Source organism: Megascapheus bottae, chromosome 6 (assembly GCF_031878675.1).
Source record: "Megascapheus bottae isolate mThoBot1 chromosome 6, mThoBot2.hap1, whole genome shotgun sequence".
Lineage (NCBI taxonomy): Eukaryota > Metazoa > Chordata > Mammalia > Rodentia > Geomyidae > Megascapheus > Megascapheus bottae.
Genome location: NC_143514.1, coordinates 17,745,914 through 17,760,562, shown reverse-complemented (window position 1 = coordinate 17,760,562; position 14,649 = coordinate 17,745,914). Strand labels below are relative to the sequence as shown.

At 41.3% G+C, this 14,649-nt stretch overlaps 1 protein-coding gene across 2 annotated transcripts in view; it reads left to right on the top strand.

Moving 5' to 3' along the window:
* Window positions 1-14,649, top strand: part of Vav3 (vav guanine nucleotide exchange factor 3) — a 337,639-nt gene that overhangs the window by 132,327 nt on the left and 190,663 nt on the right. For both annotated transcript variants that reach the window (XM_090334297.1, XM_090334298.1), the window contains exons 3-4: window positions 9,196-9,254; window positions 12,536-12,601. In XM_090334297.1, coding sequence (XP_090190423.1) covers window positions 9,196-9,254; window positions 12,536-12,601 — 125 coding nt within the window. The remainder of the gene's footprint in view (window positions 1-9,195; window positions 9,255-12,535; window positions 12,602-14,649) is intronic.

Here is a 14,649-nt window from a genome sequence, read left to right as displayed (position 1 = left end):
ATGCCCAATGAGTGAATTTGGATATGAATAAGTGGGGTGTTGGGGTAGAAGAAACAATAGCCTGGACAAAAGAGAAGAAAGCTGGGCTGTGGAACCAATTTTGCTATTTCCTCTTCTTTGGCTTTAAGAAGTCATCTGCCTTTCCTGGGCCTTTTTTTTTTTAATTTAATACGCAAAGGAAGATACTAAATGAAAGGGGGAAGGAATGAAATGTAAGAATGGGTTTCTAGCATTCCAGAACAGGTCCCTGGAATTCTTGAGATGAAAGAGGAATTAACCTCATGTTACAGGAAATGACCAAGATTTTTATTGTGTTGTTCTTCTCAAAAGGATACAGAATTTATAATAACAATCATTTGTAGTACAGCATGGTGGCTCTAGAGCTCTTAAATAGAAGAAACTCCTTGAAGAAATGAGTTTAATGGGAGAAAATTATGTCACTCAGCATGTTCCCTTGTAGGGGATGTTGGGAAGCAACTTCTTCCTTCCAATGAACACGGGAGAAGCAGGCCCCCTTTACTGCATGCTTCCTTCCAAGATGCTCTGTTGGCCATGGGCTCCAGGGACAATGAAACCTTGGGGACAGTGGAATAAAATTTATAATAATTGGTTGATTACCTCAGATTTTTAAAATTGTAATTAATGGAGGGATTACAGTTATATTCACCAGATAGAAGGTGCATTACTTTATATACCTTGATACCCTTTCTCATGCTTTCGTCCCCATTTCCCTCCCCCACCCCTCCCCTCATCTTGTTTTCCCCCTTCCCTTTCCTATTTCAAATAAACAAATAAATGTATTTACAGTACACAAGATAACAAGGTAAGATACTGTAACAATATGAGAGTAACCAAGGCACAACAAAAGAGATGAGAAATAACATAGTACATTAAGAACAAAAGTCACACATACCTCAGGTTTTATTTTATTTTTTTTGTCACAGCAGTGAAAAGCCAACCAACACATCTTGAAGTCAAAAAATAAAAGCTATGGAATGATTGTTGCAACCTTAATAATCGGTGAGGTCAGCATAAGCCGTATTATATAATTTGGATCCACTTAAACTCTACAAATAAACTACACTTGAACAATGCAAATTCATTTCCCATGTTTATCACCTTGCTCAGAAGGCTTTGTTTCATCTGGCTGTATTGCTTTGCTTTATTCCAAAAGGAAGGGCTACAGACATTTTCCCATAGCACTTGGCAGTTCAGAGCAACAAAGTCACGGCCAGGCATTTCAGGGAATCTCAAGATGTCATGCAGTCTAGCAGAGTCATTTACAGTGTGAAATTAGAATTGCAAAGGAAATTGAGATAATGAGTTCTGTTGATTTCCTAGGGGACACAAGGTGAAGGAGATGGTTAATCTGAAACTCACCATCTGGTGGAGTTTAAAATTAGGCCTCACTCCAGAGAATCTGATGTCAGAGACACTTGTGTAATACCAGGCCCCCAGGCCATCTCTGCATGGCCTGCTCTCCAAGCTCATGCCTCCCTGCACGATTCTCAGCCCTGTATCCCTGGAGCACATTTCCAGCTCTCTCTCCTTTGGATCCTAGTGGTTCAGGTCTTCATCGCACAGGGAATTTGCTCTGAGGCTGCAGGAACCCACAGGAGCACATCTGTGTCTGGTGTCTTGGATGTAAAATGTCACTGGATGCCAACAGTTCATTCCCATTGGCTCAAGGAAGGACTGAAGAGAAAAAACTGAAGAAAGCTCAAGAAGGTTCATCCGTAAATAGCCAAATAGAAATGTTTTGGTGGCTCTTCCTGTGAGTTCCCATGGTACCTTTTGGTTATTCTCTGTGGTGAGGCATCCTCAAATATCTGTGACACTGCTCCTGCATAGGTGACTTCTAGATACAGGTTGCCACAGCAACAGCATGAATGCACTACCTAAGCAGAGTGAGGAATGGGTCAGATATCCCAAGAGTAGAAGTGTTGAAAATGGGTAAGCTCGGTCGGTCGGTGTGCAAGACTGCATTCTCTCTCTCTCTCTTTTTTTTTTTTTTGCCAGTCCTGGGCTTGATCTCAGGGTCTGAGCACTGTCCTTAGACTTTCTCAAGGCTCTACCACTTGAGCCTCAGCACCACTTCCGGCTGTTTATTCTATGTATGTGGTACCAAGGAATTGAACCCAGGTCTTTGTGCATGCTAGATAAGCAGTCTACCACTAGGCCAAACTCCCAGCCCTGCATTCTCTTTTATTTAGTAGTTCTCAAATGGACTAATGGAATGGCAAAAATAGAGGCCAGACAAACATCATTAGAGGGGAAACAGTAGACGGGGGCCTGTAGGATGCCATTGGCTCAAGGGTGCCTTACTTAATATTTAATTTTTATAATGGGCTCCTTTGTGAATTTTTCATTTCCTACTTGTGCCAAGATAAGGCATTTACACATCTGGACACACATTATCCTTAATTCGCTCAATAAGTTTGTATGGCAGGCATTACTCCTTCATTTGTTTGAACAACAATGATTTTGTGTTAAGTATGTGTCTGTGTTTAAACTGTACTGGGGTTTGAAAGCTGGGCCTTGTGCTTGCTAGACAGGCACCCTACCTTATGCCATACTGCCAGCCTCCTTTTGCATTTGTTATATTTCCTTTGGGCGCCTCAATGCCACAGCCAGCCGGGAATAAAACTTTTGCTTATGCTTCCTGTATAACTAGGATGATGGCAATGATAGATATTTTGTTGGTTGAGATGGGGTCTTGCAAACTTATGGCTCAGTCTCGTCTTGAACTGTGAACTCCAGGGTAACTAAAATTATAGGTGTGAGCCACTCCCGCTCAGCTAAGTAGTTGTTTCCAGTCTGTGATGTAGGTGTGGGACTATGACAGGAAGAAGCAATTTGTGTTCCTGCCCCTGAAAGTTTTGTTCCATTGCTACAAAAGAAACCACACAGATTGCTTGAATGGCTCTGCTGTGTTCTTGTAGACTCTTCAGGAGTCTAAATTCCTGTAGATAGTTTGAAGAGCATGCCTCATGTCTTTTTGTCTTAGCCATCCCAGTGCATAATTATTCCTATAGCAATGCCTGTACACTGGAAAGAACATGTGTGAAAAGGGTAACTACAAATTTTGCAACAAAAGGTGGAAAAAGATAATTGACAGTAAACTGGTAGAATCATTAATCTGCATACCAACACTGGAGTGGGACATATACATAAAATGATATGCATAGTGATTGAGACAAAAGTGTCTTTGTCATACTTTAGAAATATAGGGAAAAATCTGTAGAATAGCAACTCATTAATTAAAAAGTAATCACAAAAAAAAGAGAGAAAAAAAAAACAATCCTGTAACAGGTCACTGGATTCTCAGCTGTCCTCCCTTCTAGACAGAAAGTAGGGATGGTGGAAAGGGAACACATTTTATATATTAGAATATTGTTTTACTTCGGAGAAATAAACACAATTTTTACGTCTGGGTCTTAATCTCAAAGCCTGGATATTGTCCCTTAGCTTTTCTGCTCAAGACTGGTGCTCTACCTCTTGAGTCACAGCTCTAGTTCTGGCTTTTTGGTGGTTAATGGGCAATAAGAGTCTTTTGGTTTTGCCTGCTTGAGATGGCTTTGAACCTTGATCCTCAGATCTCAGCTTCCTGAGTTGCTAAGATTACTGGCATGCGCCACCAGTGCCCAGTAAGAAATATATTTCTTTTTTTTAAATTAAACTTTCAATTAAAAACTGCGTAGGTACTAGGACAGAGTCATATCTTGGGTCTTATGGGGTACAGCCTGGGGGCTGGGGAGCTGGAGAGAGTCAGAGAAGGCTCCTTGCAGGAATGAACATTCTGGTTGAGCATGGGCTGGGCCTGTCAGCCAGACTGAGGGACAAAGAGGCAGGAAGTACTGCTCAGAAGCACCCTGTGGACCTCTGCTAGGGCTTCTGCAGATCGTGCAAGTTGTTTCCTGATGCTCAGTCATGTTCCCAGGGACCTCTTCCTTTCCCATCTTCACCTCTCATCCCTGTACCTGTCTCCACTCCTCCATTCTCACCAGGACCATGGAACCAACCTCCTACTTGACCTCCTGTCTGCCCATGCTTCCTGTACGTTCTCCTACTCTGTTCTTCAAGCTGCTACATTATCTTTCCAAAACACCATGTTGAATCTGCCATCTCCTTTTCTAAACTTCCTCCAGGACATTTCCCACCCCCACCTCCATCTCTGGGATATAATGCTCGCTTTGCGAACAAGCACAAGGAGCCTTGTTCTCCCTCCTTTCCTCTTTAGCACAGCACATCTAACCTATGTCACCTAGAATGACTTCCATTTATTTTCCAAGGTCATTCATCTTACTCACTGAGGTAATGGAGTAAAGGAAGGAAATCCCATGATGCGTATTGGGGGATGGGGTGGGTCTGTTATTGGCTGATCTGGAATTAGTATTCACAGTTTCCTGTTACTTGGATCTGAGTTTACAAATTAATTTATAGTTTTAAAAATGCTTTTCGGTATGTTTTACAAATCCTTTTTACTGGATGTTTTAGTCAGAGACTTCTGAGAACCTAACATTAATTTATGTGCTTGTCTGTACCAAATCTGAAACAATAAACCTTTATACAATGCACATTGTTCTTAAAACACCACCATTGACTAAAAAACAGTCTTCATTTATTGAGCTCATTCCTGTAATCCTAGCTACACAGGAGGCTGAGATCTGAGCCCAGTGTGAGGAATACAGAGCCTCAAGACTCTTATCTCCAGTTAATCACTAGAAAACAGGAAGTGGGGCTTTGGCCCAAGGGTAGGGCTGTAGCCTTGAGCTGAAGAGCTCAGGGACAGTGCCTAGGCCAGAGTTCAAGCCCCATGACCCACCCCCCCCTCAAAAAAAAGTAAGCTATAAAGCTGAATGATCATTCTCACAGACTCACTGTTAGATATTCTATATTCTTTTTGCCCATTTCTTACTTACTCCTGAATTAGTAACTTTGTTATTTTTAGGTTATTGCATAGTAGCAAGTAAGCTTCATAGATCAGCGAATAAGACTTGGTTTTAGCTTGTTGGATATTTTATTGTATTTTATTGTCGGGGTGATGTATAAGGGGTTACAGTTACATTCATCAAGTAATGGGTACATTACTTCTCGAAACTTGATTCCCCTTTTCATGTTTTTGTCCCCCTTTCCCCAGCCCCTCCCAATCATCTTGTTTTCCCCATTCCCTTCCTTATTTCAAATAAACAAATAAATCTTCATACAATATATCAAGTAATGAAAGTTAGATACAGTAACCACATGAGATTAACCGGAAGGGAAAAAAAAGAGAAAATCAATAACTTCACATAGTACATTAAGAACAACAATCACAAAGATAAACCTCTTGTTTCCATATCCTAGAGTTTATTTTGTTTAGTCTCATCCTGTAGGATCATATGTACATATCTGACTTTGTTTTTTGCAGTCTTGGGGCTTGAACTCGGCCTGAGCACTATCCTTGGACTTTCTCAAGGCTAGTGCTCTACCACTTGAACCTCAGCACCACTTCTGGCTTTTTTCTATGTATATGGCACTAAGGAATCGAACCCCGGTCTTTGTGCATGCTAGGCAAGCACTCTATCACTAGGCCACACTCCCAGCTCTCATAGTAGAATTTTTAAGACACAATTGCCCTTAAAAGCTGTTAGACTAAAAGCTGTTAAACTAATTTACTGTCATCTGGCTCCCTCTGGTGGCCGTGTTTTATAACAACTCAAGCTACAAGGTTCTCTTCCTTCCAGGGGCTAGATGCAATTATTCTGGCTTTTATGTAGAAAAAAAGACCAACACAGAATATTGTAAATATGTTAATATTATGGAAAACCACACAATGAATGAAATATGTTGTTATAAAAATAGCAACAATATAATTACTTTTCCTCCTCCTCCTTCTCTTCCTCTTTCTTCTTCGTCTTCGTCGTCATCCTCCTCCTTCTCCTCCTCCTCCTTCTCCTCCTCCTCCTCCTCCTCCTCCTCCTCCTCCTCCTCCTCCTCCTCCTCCTCCTCCTCCTCCTCCTCCTCCTCCTTCTATAATGGCAATGTGAAGACCATATAGTACAAGATATACCCTGTGAGTTCATAGAATTTCTACCAGAGTGCATGCCAAAGTTAAACAGTATAGTTTAATCAAATGTCTACTTAGTATTTTATAGATTATTCTTTGTAAATTGACAAAACTAGATGTATGTCATGTACAATGTGTTTTGAAAAATGTGTACATTATGGAATGGCTAAAGAGGGACCGGGAGTTTGGCCTCATGGTAGAGTGCTTCCCTAGCATGCACAGAGACCCAGGTTTGATTCCTTGGTACTACATACAAAGAAAAAGCTGCAAGTGGTGCTGTGGCTCAAGTTCGATTATTTGATACCATATACAGACAAAAGGCCAGAAGTGGCACTGTGTCTCAAGTGGTAGAGTACTAGCCTTGAGAAAGCCCAAGGAGAGTGCTGCTCAGGCCCTGAGTTCAAGCCCCAGAATTGGCAGAGAGAGAGAGAGAGAGAGAGAGAGAGAGAGAGAGAGAGAGAGAGAGAGAGAGAGAGAGAGAGAGAGAGAGAGAGAGAGAGAGAGAGAGCGCGCGCACGCTCACTGATACATGAATAATTTCATACTTAACCTTATCTTTCTGTGCCAGTCCTGGAGCCTGAACTCAGAGCCTGGACACTGAAGGCTGGTGCTTTGTAACAAAGAGCTATGACTCTATTTCCAGGTTTTTTTTTTTCTTTGTGGGTCATGGGGCTTGACTGTGGTCCTGGGCCTTGTCCCTAATACTTCCAGTTTTTTTTTAAATGGCTAATTGTACATGAGTGTGTCATAGACTTTTCTGACTGGACTATCCTTGAACTGTGATCATCAGATCTGAGCCTTCTGAGCAGCTAGGATTACAGGTGGGAGGATGGATGCCAGGAACCTTATCCCTTTCTTTCTTTCTTTCTTTCTTTTTTTGGTGGTAAGGTACTTAAAAGCTATCTTTACCATTTTCTAGAAGATAAAAGATTGCTATATAATTAAATTTTATTTCTCTGTAGCACTTTTATTTCACATAATAATAAAAGTTTACATTTATTGAAGGAAGCATCAGATGGACATTAACTCATTTAATTATTTCAATAACTCAATGAATCTGTTATCTGCATTTTATAGAGGCTATTAAAAGCTTAGTTGAAACAGGATTAATGTTCTTCATTCAGTGTCCTCCATTCTCTCCCCCTCCTCCCCTGTCATGGTAGAGTTTTTCTTTTTCTTTTTTTTTTTTTTTTGCCAGTTCTGGGGCTTGAACTCAGGGCCTGGGCACTGTCCTTGAACACTTTTGCTCAAGGCTAGAGCTCTGCCACTTGAGCCACAGAACCACTTCTGGGTTTTCCTGTGTATGTGGTACTGAGGAATTGATTCCAGTACTTCCTGCATGCTAGGTAAGTACTCTACTACTAAGCCACACTCCCTGTTATACTAGGGTTTTAACTCAAGGATACTCACTCAGTTTTATCTCTCATGCTGGTGCTGGAATTATGCACCCAGTTCTGGCTTTGCCACTGGCTAATTGGAGAAGAGTTTCCTAGATTTGTCTGCCTAGAGTGAGTCTGAATAACAATCCTCAGATCTTAGCCTCCACTGCTTATTCCCCTCCCCTTCCTCCCTTCCCTCCCCTCCTCACCTCCTTCTCTGTGGGTTAGTCCATTGGAACCCTCCCTCCCCCTCCCTCCCTCCCTCCCTCCCTCCCTCCCTCCCTTCTTTCCTTCCCTCCCTATTTTTTGGAAACAGAGTCTCACTGTAATCTAAACTTAAGATCCTCTTAGTTCAGTCCTAGAGGGCCGGGATTGAGATGTGCACCACTATATCCACTGAGAGCTAGGCGTGTCTAACCACAACAATATACTACCTGCTGCAACTGGTGCGAATTGGGAAGTCTGGCTAATGTGTTGGAGTAGCTTCTACTGTCTTTAAGTTGAGAAATAAGATTTTCTTTACCCAGGCAGATTTTTTTTTACCACCCCCTTCTCTCCAATTTTGAATAGGCTATTGATATAACCTCTTGAGGTTTGGTTTTGCTTAGTTTTGAGAGTTAGGACAGTTTATATGTATTATCCAGAAAGCCTGAGTGGATGAGAAAAATACATGTCAGGTGACTGGCCCTTTCAGAAAATGATCTTAGTATTACGGATTGCAGGAGGAGTAAACTTGCTGTGCAGAAATGTGAGTGAGTCTGTATCAGGGCCCATTCAGGTTTCCATAATGATGATCTGCTCCAGGAATCTTTGAAATAGTTAATCGAGTAATTTAGGAACATTTTTCTTGGAAACACTCAGAATAAAGCAGTTTTCTTCAATTGGTGATTATAAATAATTGCTACCATTTATATATTTTAAATAGTGTAATGATATCAATTAACTATTAATAGAAGCACTGTCTAGATGAAGACATAAAAGCCAGAGAAGTAAGGTGACTTGCTCAAAGTTACCTGATTAATAAATGGAAAAGACAGGCTTTGAACTCCTAGTATCTGGTTCAAGAGCTCTTACTGTAACCCACTTTGCTATATGTCATCACTTCTTGTGGTGATGGAAATATTTTATACCTATGTAATCTAATACAGTACACATAGTATCTATACTTCAAGTGTGGCTGGTACACCCCAAAACCTCAATGTTGTTTTGAAAATACATGTTTTTTGTTCCAATACTGAGGCTTGAACTCAGGGATGCCCAATCACTTGATTTTATTGCTGAAGGCTGGTGTTCTATTACTTGAACTACGCCTCCACTTCTAACTCTTTGGTGGATAATTGTAGATCATAGTCTCTGACTTTTCTGCCTGGACTGGCTTGGAACCATGGTCCTCCAATCTCAGCTTCTTGAGTAGCTAGGATTGTAAGCAACCAGTGCCTGGTTTTTTAATAAATCTGGCAGTCTGTGGACAGTAGGTGTTACAGTGGAGAACACACATTCCTGTGACATTCCAGATCTTGTGATAGAAATAATCAGATGTTTGGGGCCAGCTAGCTTAACTCCTTATTTTTCTTGAGCAGCTTAGTAATTGGCTCTTTTAAGTCATAAAGTAGGTGTTTCTATAGTTCCCATTCTCTGATCCTTGGAAACTTGGAAACTTAACAGCCTACTACCATTGTTAATTTTGACTTGAAACACTGTTGCTTTGGACTGCTGCTTTACATTTTCTAAAATACATGCCTGATGAACTTTCTCTTCTTTTCTCAGGTGATAGAGACATTGTCTCGACTTTCTCGCACACCTATAGCCTTGGCCACAGGAATCAGGTAATTTCATCTCTTGGCAATTCATCTCCCTCTTTTATTTAGTTCACTCACTTATTAAGGGTGACTGGTAGGTAGATGTGAAGTCAAGTTTGAATTTTACTGAGCAAATAATAACTTATTCATATAACATGCGGTGGCTAAAGATTCTTAAGTTACTGGAGACTATCACTGCCATGGCACATCTCCTTTATCTGGCTGTTTTTATTTTATTTTACTTTTCTGGGTCTTGAACTTAGGGACTGTGCACTTGTCCTTGAACTTTTGTGCTCAAGGCTCGTGCTCTACCACTGGAACCCAGAAGTTAAGAATCCTGTGGATCTTCCTATCCTGGGTTGGCTTTGATCCTCAAATCTCAGCCTCCTGAGTAACGAGGATTGCAGGTATGAGCCACTGGTGCCTGGCTTTCTGTGTGTGTTTTTGAGTCAGAGCCTTGCTATGTGGCCCAGGCTGGCCTTAAGCACATGATTCGCCTGTCTTAGCCAACAGAGCACTGGAATTGTAGGGATGCACATAATGCACCATTCTCAGATCACCATGGTTCTTTACAAACAAATTTCTCCAACATTTCTATATGTAGAATTTGTTAAGATAAACACAAATTCTTGGGTATTTCCAAGTACCTTATAATACATTTACTTACTATCCAGGAGATCATGATAGTAAAAGACTTTGAGGAGCATAAAAATAAGCAAGGAAGTATAAAATATGACGTGTATTCAGATATGCATTTTCATCAGTATTTGGCAGACTTAGAAATAAATAGGCAAAATTATACCATCTCCCTGCAGTGGAGTGTCATTTGGTTACTAAGCATGTGCATTTGTACAGAGGTATATTTGCTTGGGGTTTGTTCTGCTTCAGTTCCCACATGCTTAGTTACAGCAGTCAGTAATGATGTACTAGAAACAATATTAGGAAAAGAAGAAAAATAGATTCAGTAGTAACACAGAGGCTGCATAGAAGTAGAATGGATTTTAGATTAACCCATAGATTTAGAATGGATTATTAGATTAATCCATAAATCAGTATAAAACCTGCTTTTCAATATAAGTAGATACTAGTATATATATATATGTATATATAATTTTATTGCTATTCTTTTCTTTGCCAGTCCTGGGGCTTGAATTTAAGACCTGAGCAATGTCCTTGGGCTTTCTCAAGGTTAGAGCTCTGGCAAGTGAGCTGCAGCACCACTTCTGGCTTGTTTTATGTATGTGGTACCAGGGAATCGAATCCTGGTCTTTGTGCATGCTAGGCAAGCACTCTATCCTTAGGCCAAACTTGCGGCCCCTTATTGTTATTCTTAAGGTGTGCTTAACACTGGCTAGCAGCCCAGTCCCAGGGTTAAAAGCACAATGGGTTCAGGAAGGACAACCTGCAGAAACTTTCTCAGAAATAGGCTGTGATCGGGGTCCATTTCCTTCTAATATATATATAGTATATACATTATATAAGAATATACACACATATACATGTATATTATACACATATATATGCATTTTATATGTATGCAGTCAATTTTGATCATGAAACATGATCTAATTGTTATATATCTACATACTTTTGATTTTGAAAGGATGTATATATTTACAACATTTTATATATGTGTATATGATATAAGTGAATGATGCTATATGCCTTTTTTGGTCCTTTTTTTGGTTGGGTCTTGAACTCTGGGCCTGGGCTCTGTCCCTGATCTCTTCAACTCAAGGCTAGTGCTCCACCACTTCCAGTTTTCTGGATGTTTTAGCTGGAGATGATGGTCACACAGTCTTTCATGCCTTGGCTGGCTTCAAACTATTATCCTTAGATCTGAGCCTCTTGAGTAGCTAGGATTACAAGCGAGAGCCACCAGTGCCAGACTGTGGCATTTCTTATGTATATTTTCTGTATTGGACTACAGTTGTCTACAATGAACTTGGGTTTCTATAAGAGTATAACAAAATGTGCCCTTAAAAAGTATTTTTGAGGGGCCGGGAGTTTGGCCTAGTGGTAGAGTGCTTGCCTAGCATGCACGAAGACTGGGGTTTGATTCCTCGGTACCACATACATAGAAAAAAGCCAGAAATGGTGCTCTGGCTCCAGTGGTAGAGGTCTAGCCTTAAGAAAGCCCAAAGACAGTACTCAGGCTCCAAGTTCAAGGCCCAGGACTGACAAAAACAAAAAGTGATTTTTGAAACCTTGGTGTTTCTCATATATGTAGATTTATTTTTATAATATATGTTTCTTAACTATTTTGAATACTAGATTAACCAATAAATCAGTATAAAAGTCTGCTTTTCAATATAAGTAGTAATTATTTAAAGGTTATTGTTTTTATGGCTCCTCTTTGATGACATGGCATGATTTCTTTACTCAGGAAACAGTAAAAGTCTTGTAATCTTGATAGGAATAAATTTGGAGCTATCTTATTGGTCTTATGAAAGAATTTGTAGTATACTTGAGTTAAATAAAGTAGCTGACAAGGACCAGGCACTGGGGGCCCATACCTGTAATCCTAGCTATTCAGGAGGCTGAGATCTGAGGATCTCAGTTTGAAGCCAGCCTGGGCAGAAAGTCCATGAGACTTACTTCAGTTAACTACAAAAAGCTGGATGTAGAGGTGTGCCTCCAGTGGAAGAATGCCAGACCTTGTGTCCCAGAACCAGTCTACTGGGTACCATGTGTAGTGTTCAGTGCAAGAGAGTAAGGGAGTGAAAGAGAACGAGAGAGACAGAACAGGAAAAATTAAATTGTGACTTAAAAAATAAAACAAAGGGCAATAAAAATACCCCAGTGTGCTCTGAAGTGTAGATAACCGATTTGTCAAAAAAAAAGAAAGAAAGAAAAAACCTGAAATAAAACCGAGTTAACTAAATAGAAAAACCTGCTACAGTCAGGAATCTTCTAGAAAGAATAGGAGTGTTGGGCTGCTAATGGTTTTCAGCCATAGGAGTGAACTGAGTTCACAAAGGATGGTTATTACCATATGAAGTATGGAATCAGATCTTGCAGTGGAGGAAAGAGTGCACAATACAGAGTGCAGAGGCAGAGGCAGAGGCAGAGCCAGAGGTGTGGATGCAGGTTCTCTAGGCGCCTGCAGGTGCATGGCAGCGGAAAAGCAGGGCAGTGTCAGCTGCTGGTGTCTGTGTGGCCAGCTGTGAGGACTGAGGCCCCAGGTGTTGGAGCTTCATTCACAGGGAAGCCTCAACATGGTGGGATCTAGTAAGTGATGGATTTCGTATTTACTGAGTGGCAGGTGCTCAGCCTAGATGCTCACGCCCCTGTGTTTTCTCTTCTAGGCCTTTCCCGACAGAAGAAAGTGTTAATGATGAAGACATCTACAAAGGCCTTCCTGACTTAATAGAGTATGGTGAACATTTTCATTAGAATGAAACCACTGCCAGTTTTGTGTGTCTGGTGTGGGTGTTAACTGTGGGCTCTCTTAGTGAGCTCTCAGAAGGCTGTAAGTGGTTGAATGAGGAAAGAGTAAGGATTAAGCTAGAACTGGTGATGGAGTTGTTACAAGAAGCATATTTCAGCTGGGCACTGGAGGTTCCTGTCTGTTTTCTTAGCCTGGCATCCCAGCTTCAGAAAAGGCGGAGATCTGAGGATTCTGGTTTGAAGCCAGCTTGTGCAGGAACGTCCATGAAACTGTCTCTCATTGAGCAGCAAAAGGCCCAATGTGACGGTGTGGCTGAAGTGGTAAAGCACCAGCCTTGTGCCAAAAAAGCTAAGGAACAGTGTTCAGGCCCTGATTCCAAGCCCTCCCCCCTCCCCCTTGCCCACTCCCTCTCCTCCCTCTCCTCCCTCTCCCTGTCCCTCTCCCTTTCCCTCTCCCTTTCCCTCTCCCTTTCCCTTTCTTTCACTCTCCCTCTCCCTCCCTCTCCCACCCTTCCTCCCTCTTCCTCCCTCTCTCTTCCTCTCCTTCCCTCTCTCTTCCTCTCCTTCCCTCTCTCTCTCCCTCCTCCCCACAGGCATGCACACATACACTAGGAAAAGAAAGATTCATGTTTGCAAGAACATGGTGTTCCAGTTGGTTTTTGATCCTGGTCCTGGGTTCCAAGTTGCAGTGATGACTATAGAAACATTGGCTTGGAGTAAAACTTGAACATCTTAAAAGGCATGGTAGAGTAGTTAAGTCTGGAAAGAGGCTATTAGGGAATAATTAAAAAGAAATAGATTCTAGTGCAGAATGTATGTGTAGGGCAGATAGGGTGTGCTTTACAGCTCAGGGAAAGGCAGTGGAAGTGTGGCTGGAGTTCCTGGGAACCCTCAGGTCCCCGGTGTTTATTCTGAGCAGAACATCCTCTGGGACTTCCTTACTTAGTAGTCAGCAGAGGCAGAAGGTCCTTTGCAGCTTATTATCTTGTGCTGATTGAGTGACTCGTGCAGATTTCAAAGAAATCTAGGACATGATCCCCACTCCTGAAAGAACTGGTGACGCAGACCAGGCACGCTTGCAAAGAGATTTCTATGGAAATTCATCCACATCCATCCAGCAGCCAGCTGCTGCTAGCTGCTGCACCATTGCTCACAAAGAGACAGTGTCCACAGAGAGACATTCCCTGACTCTCCTATTTTACTTTACATTTTGTGTTTTGTAGTTGTTGCTGTTTTTTCTTCTTTTGTTACTGTTTTTTATTTCTGTAAGTTTTATTTTTTGTGTGTGTGGAGGTGGTCTTGGGGCTTGAACTGGTCTTGAACTCAGGACCTGGGCACTGTCCTTGGACTTTCTCACACTACAGTCCCTAACTAATGAACTATACAACTTGAGGGGAAAGGGGTTGGGAGGCAAAATGCTGGAAGAAAATGAGGAGAGAAGTGACACTTCAAAGAACATACTCAGTACCTGACTTATGTAACTATAACCCCTCTGTATATCACTTTTACAATAAAAATAAAAATTAAAGAAACTTGGACCACCCATGTGCTTTCAGAATTTTTAAAGCTTTGCCTGAAGCACTCTGAGATTGCTTCTGGGTTGAATGTATTCTCTTAGAAGGTGAGCGGTGAGATCAGGAACTTGACTATACTCCTGAATACATATTCCTAGTTCTTCAAACAGTATCTGGGCCTAGTAGGTCTCCTACAAGTGAATGAATGAATACGTCAATACCTGATGTAGTATATATACTTTTGGCTAGGAATTATGCTTCAGTCCTGAGTAAGGTAGTCAGTTAAGAGTTTATTGAGTACCTATTTTGTATACTACCCATGTTAGATATGCTATCTCATTTACGACCACTACATTGCTATATACCTTCTGTTACCTCAATATCAAACAAAGGAAACTCAATTTGAAAGGCAGAGTCACTAGCTGAAGGGAATGGTGAATAGGAATGTTTGGGTTGGAGCACAGTCATTTCTTGGTGTGGAGTAGAAGCTTTGCATCATGGCGTGTGGCCTGTGAGAG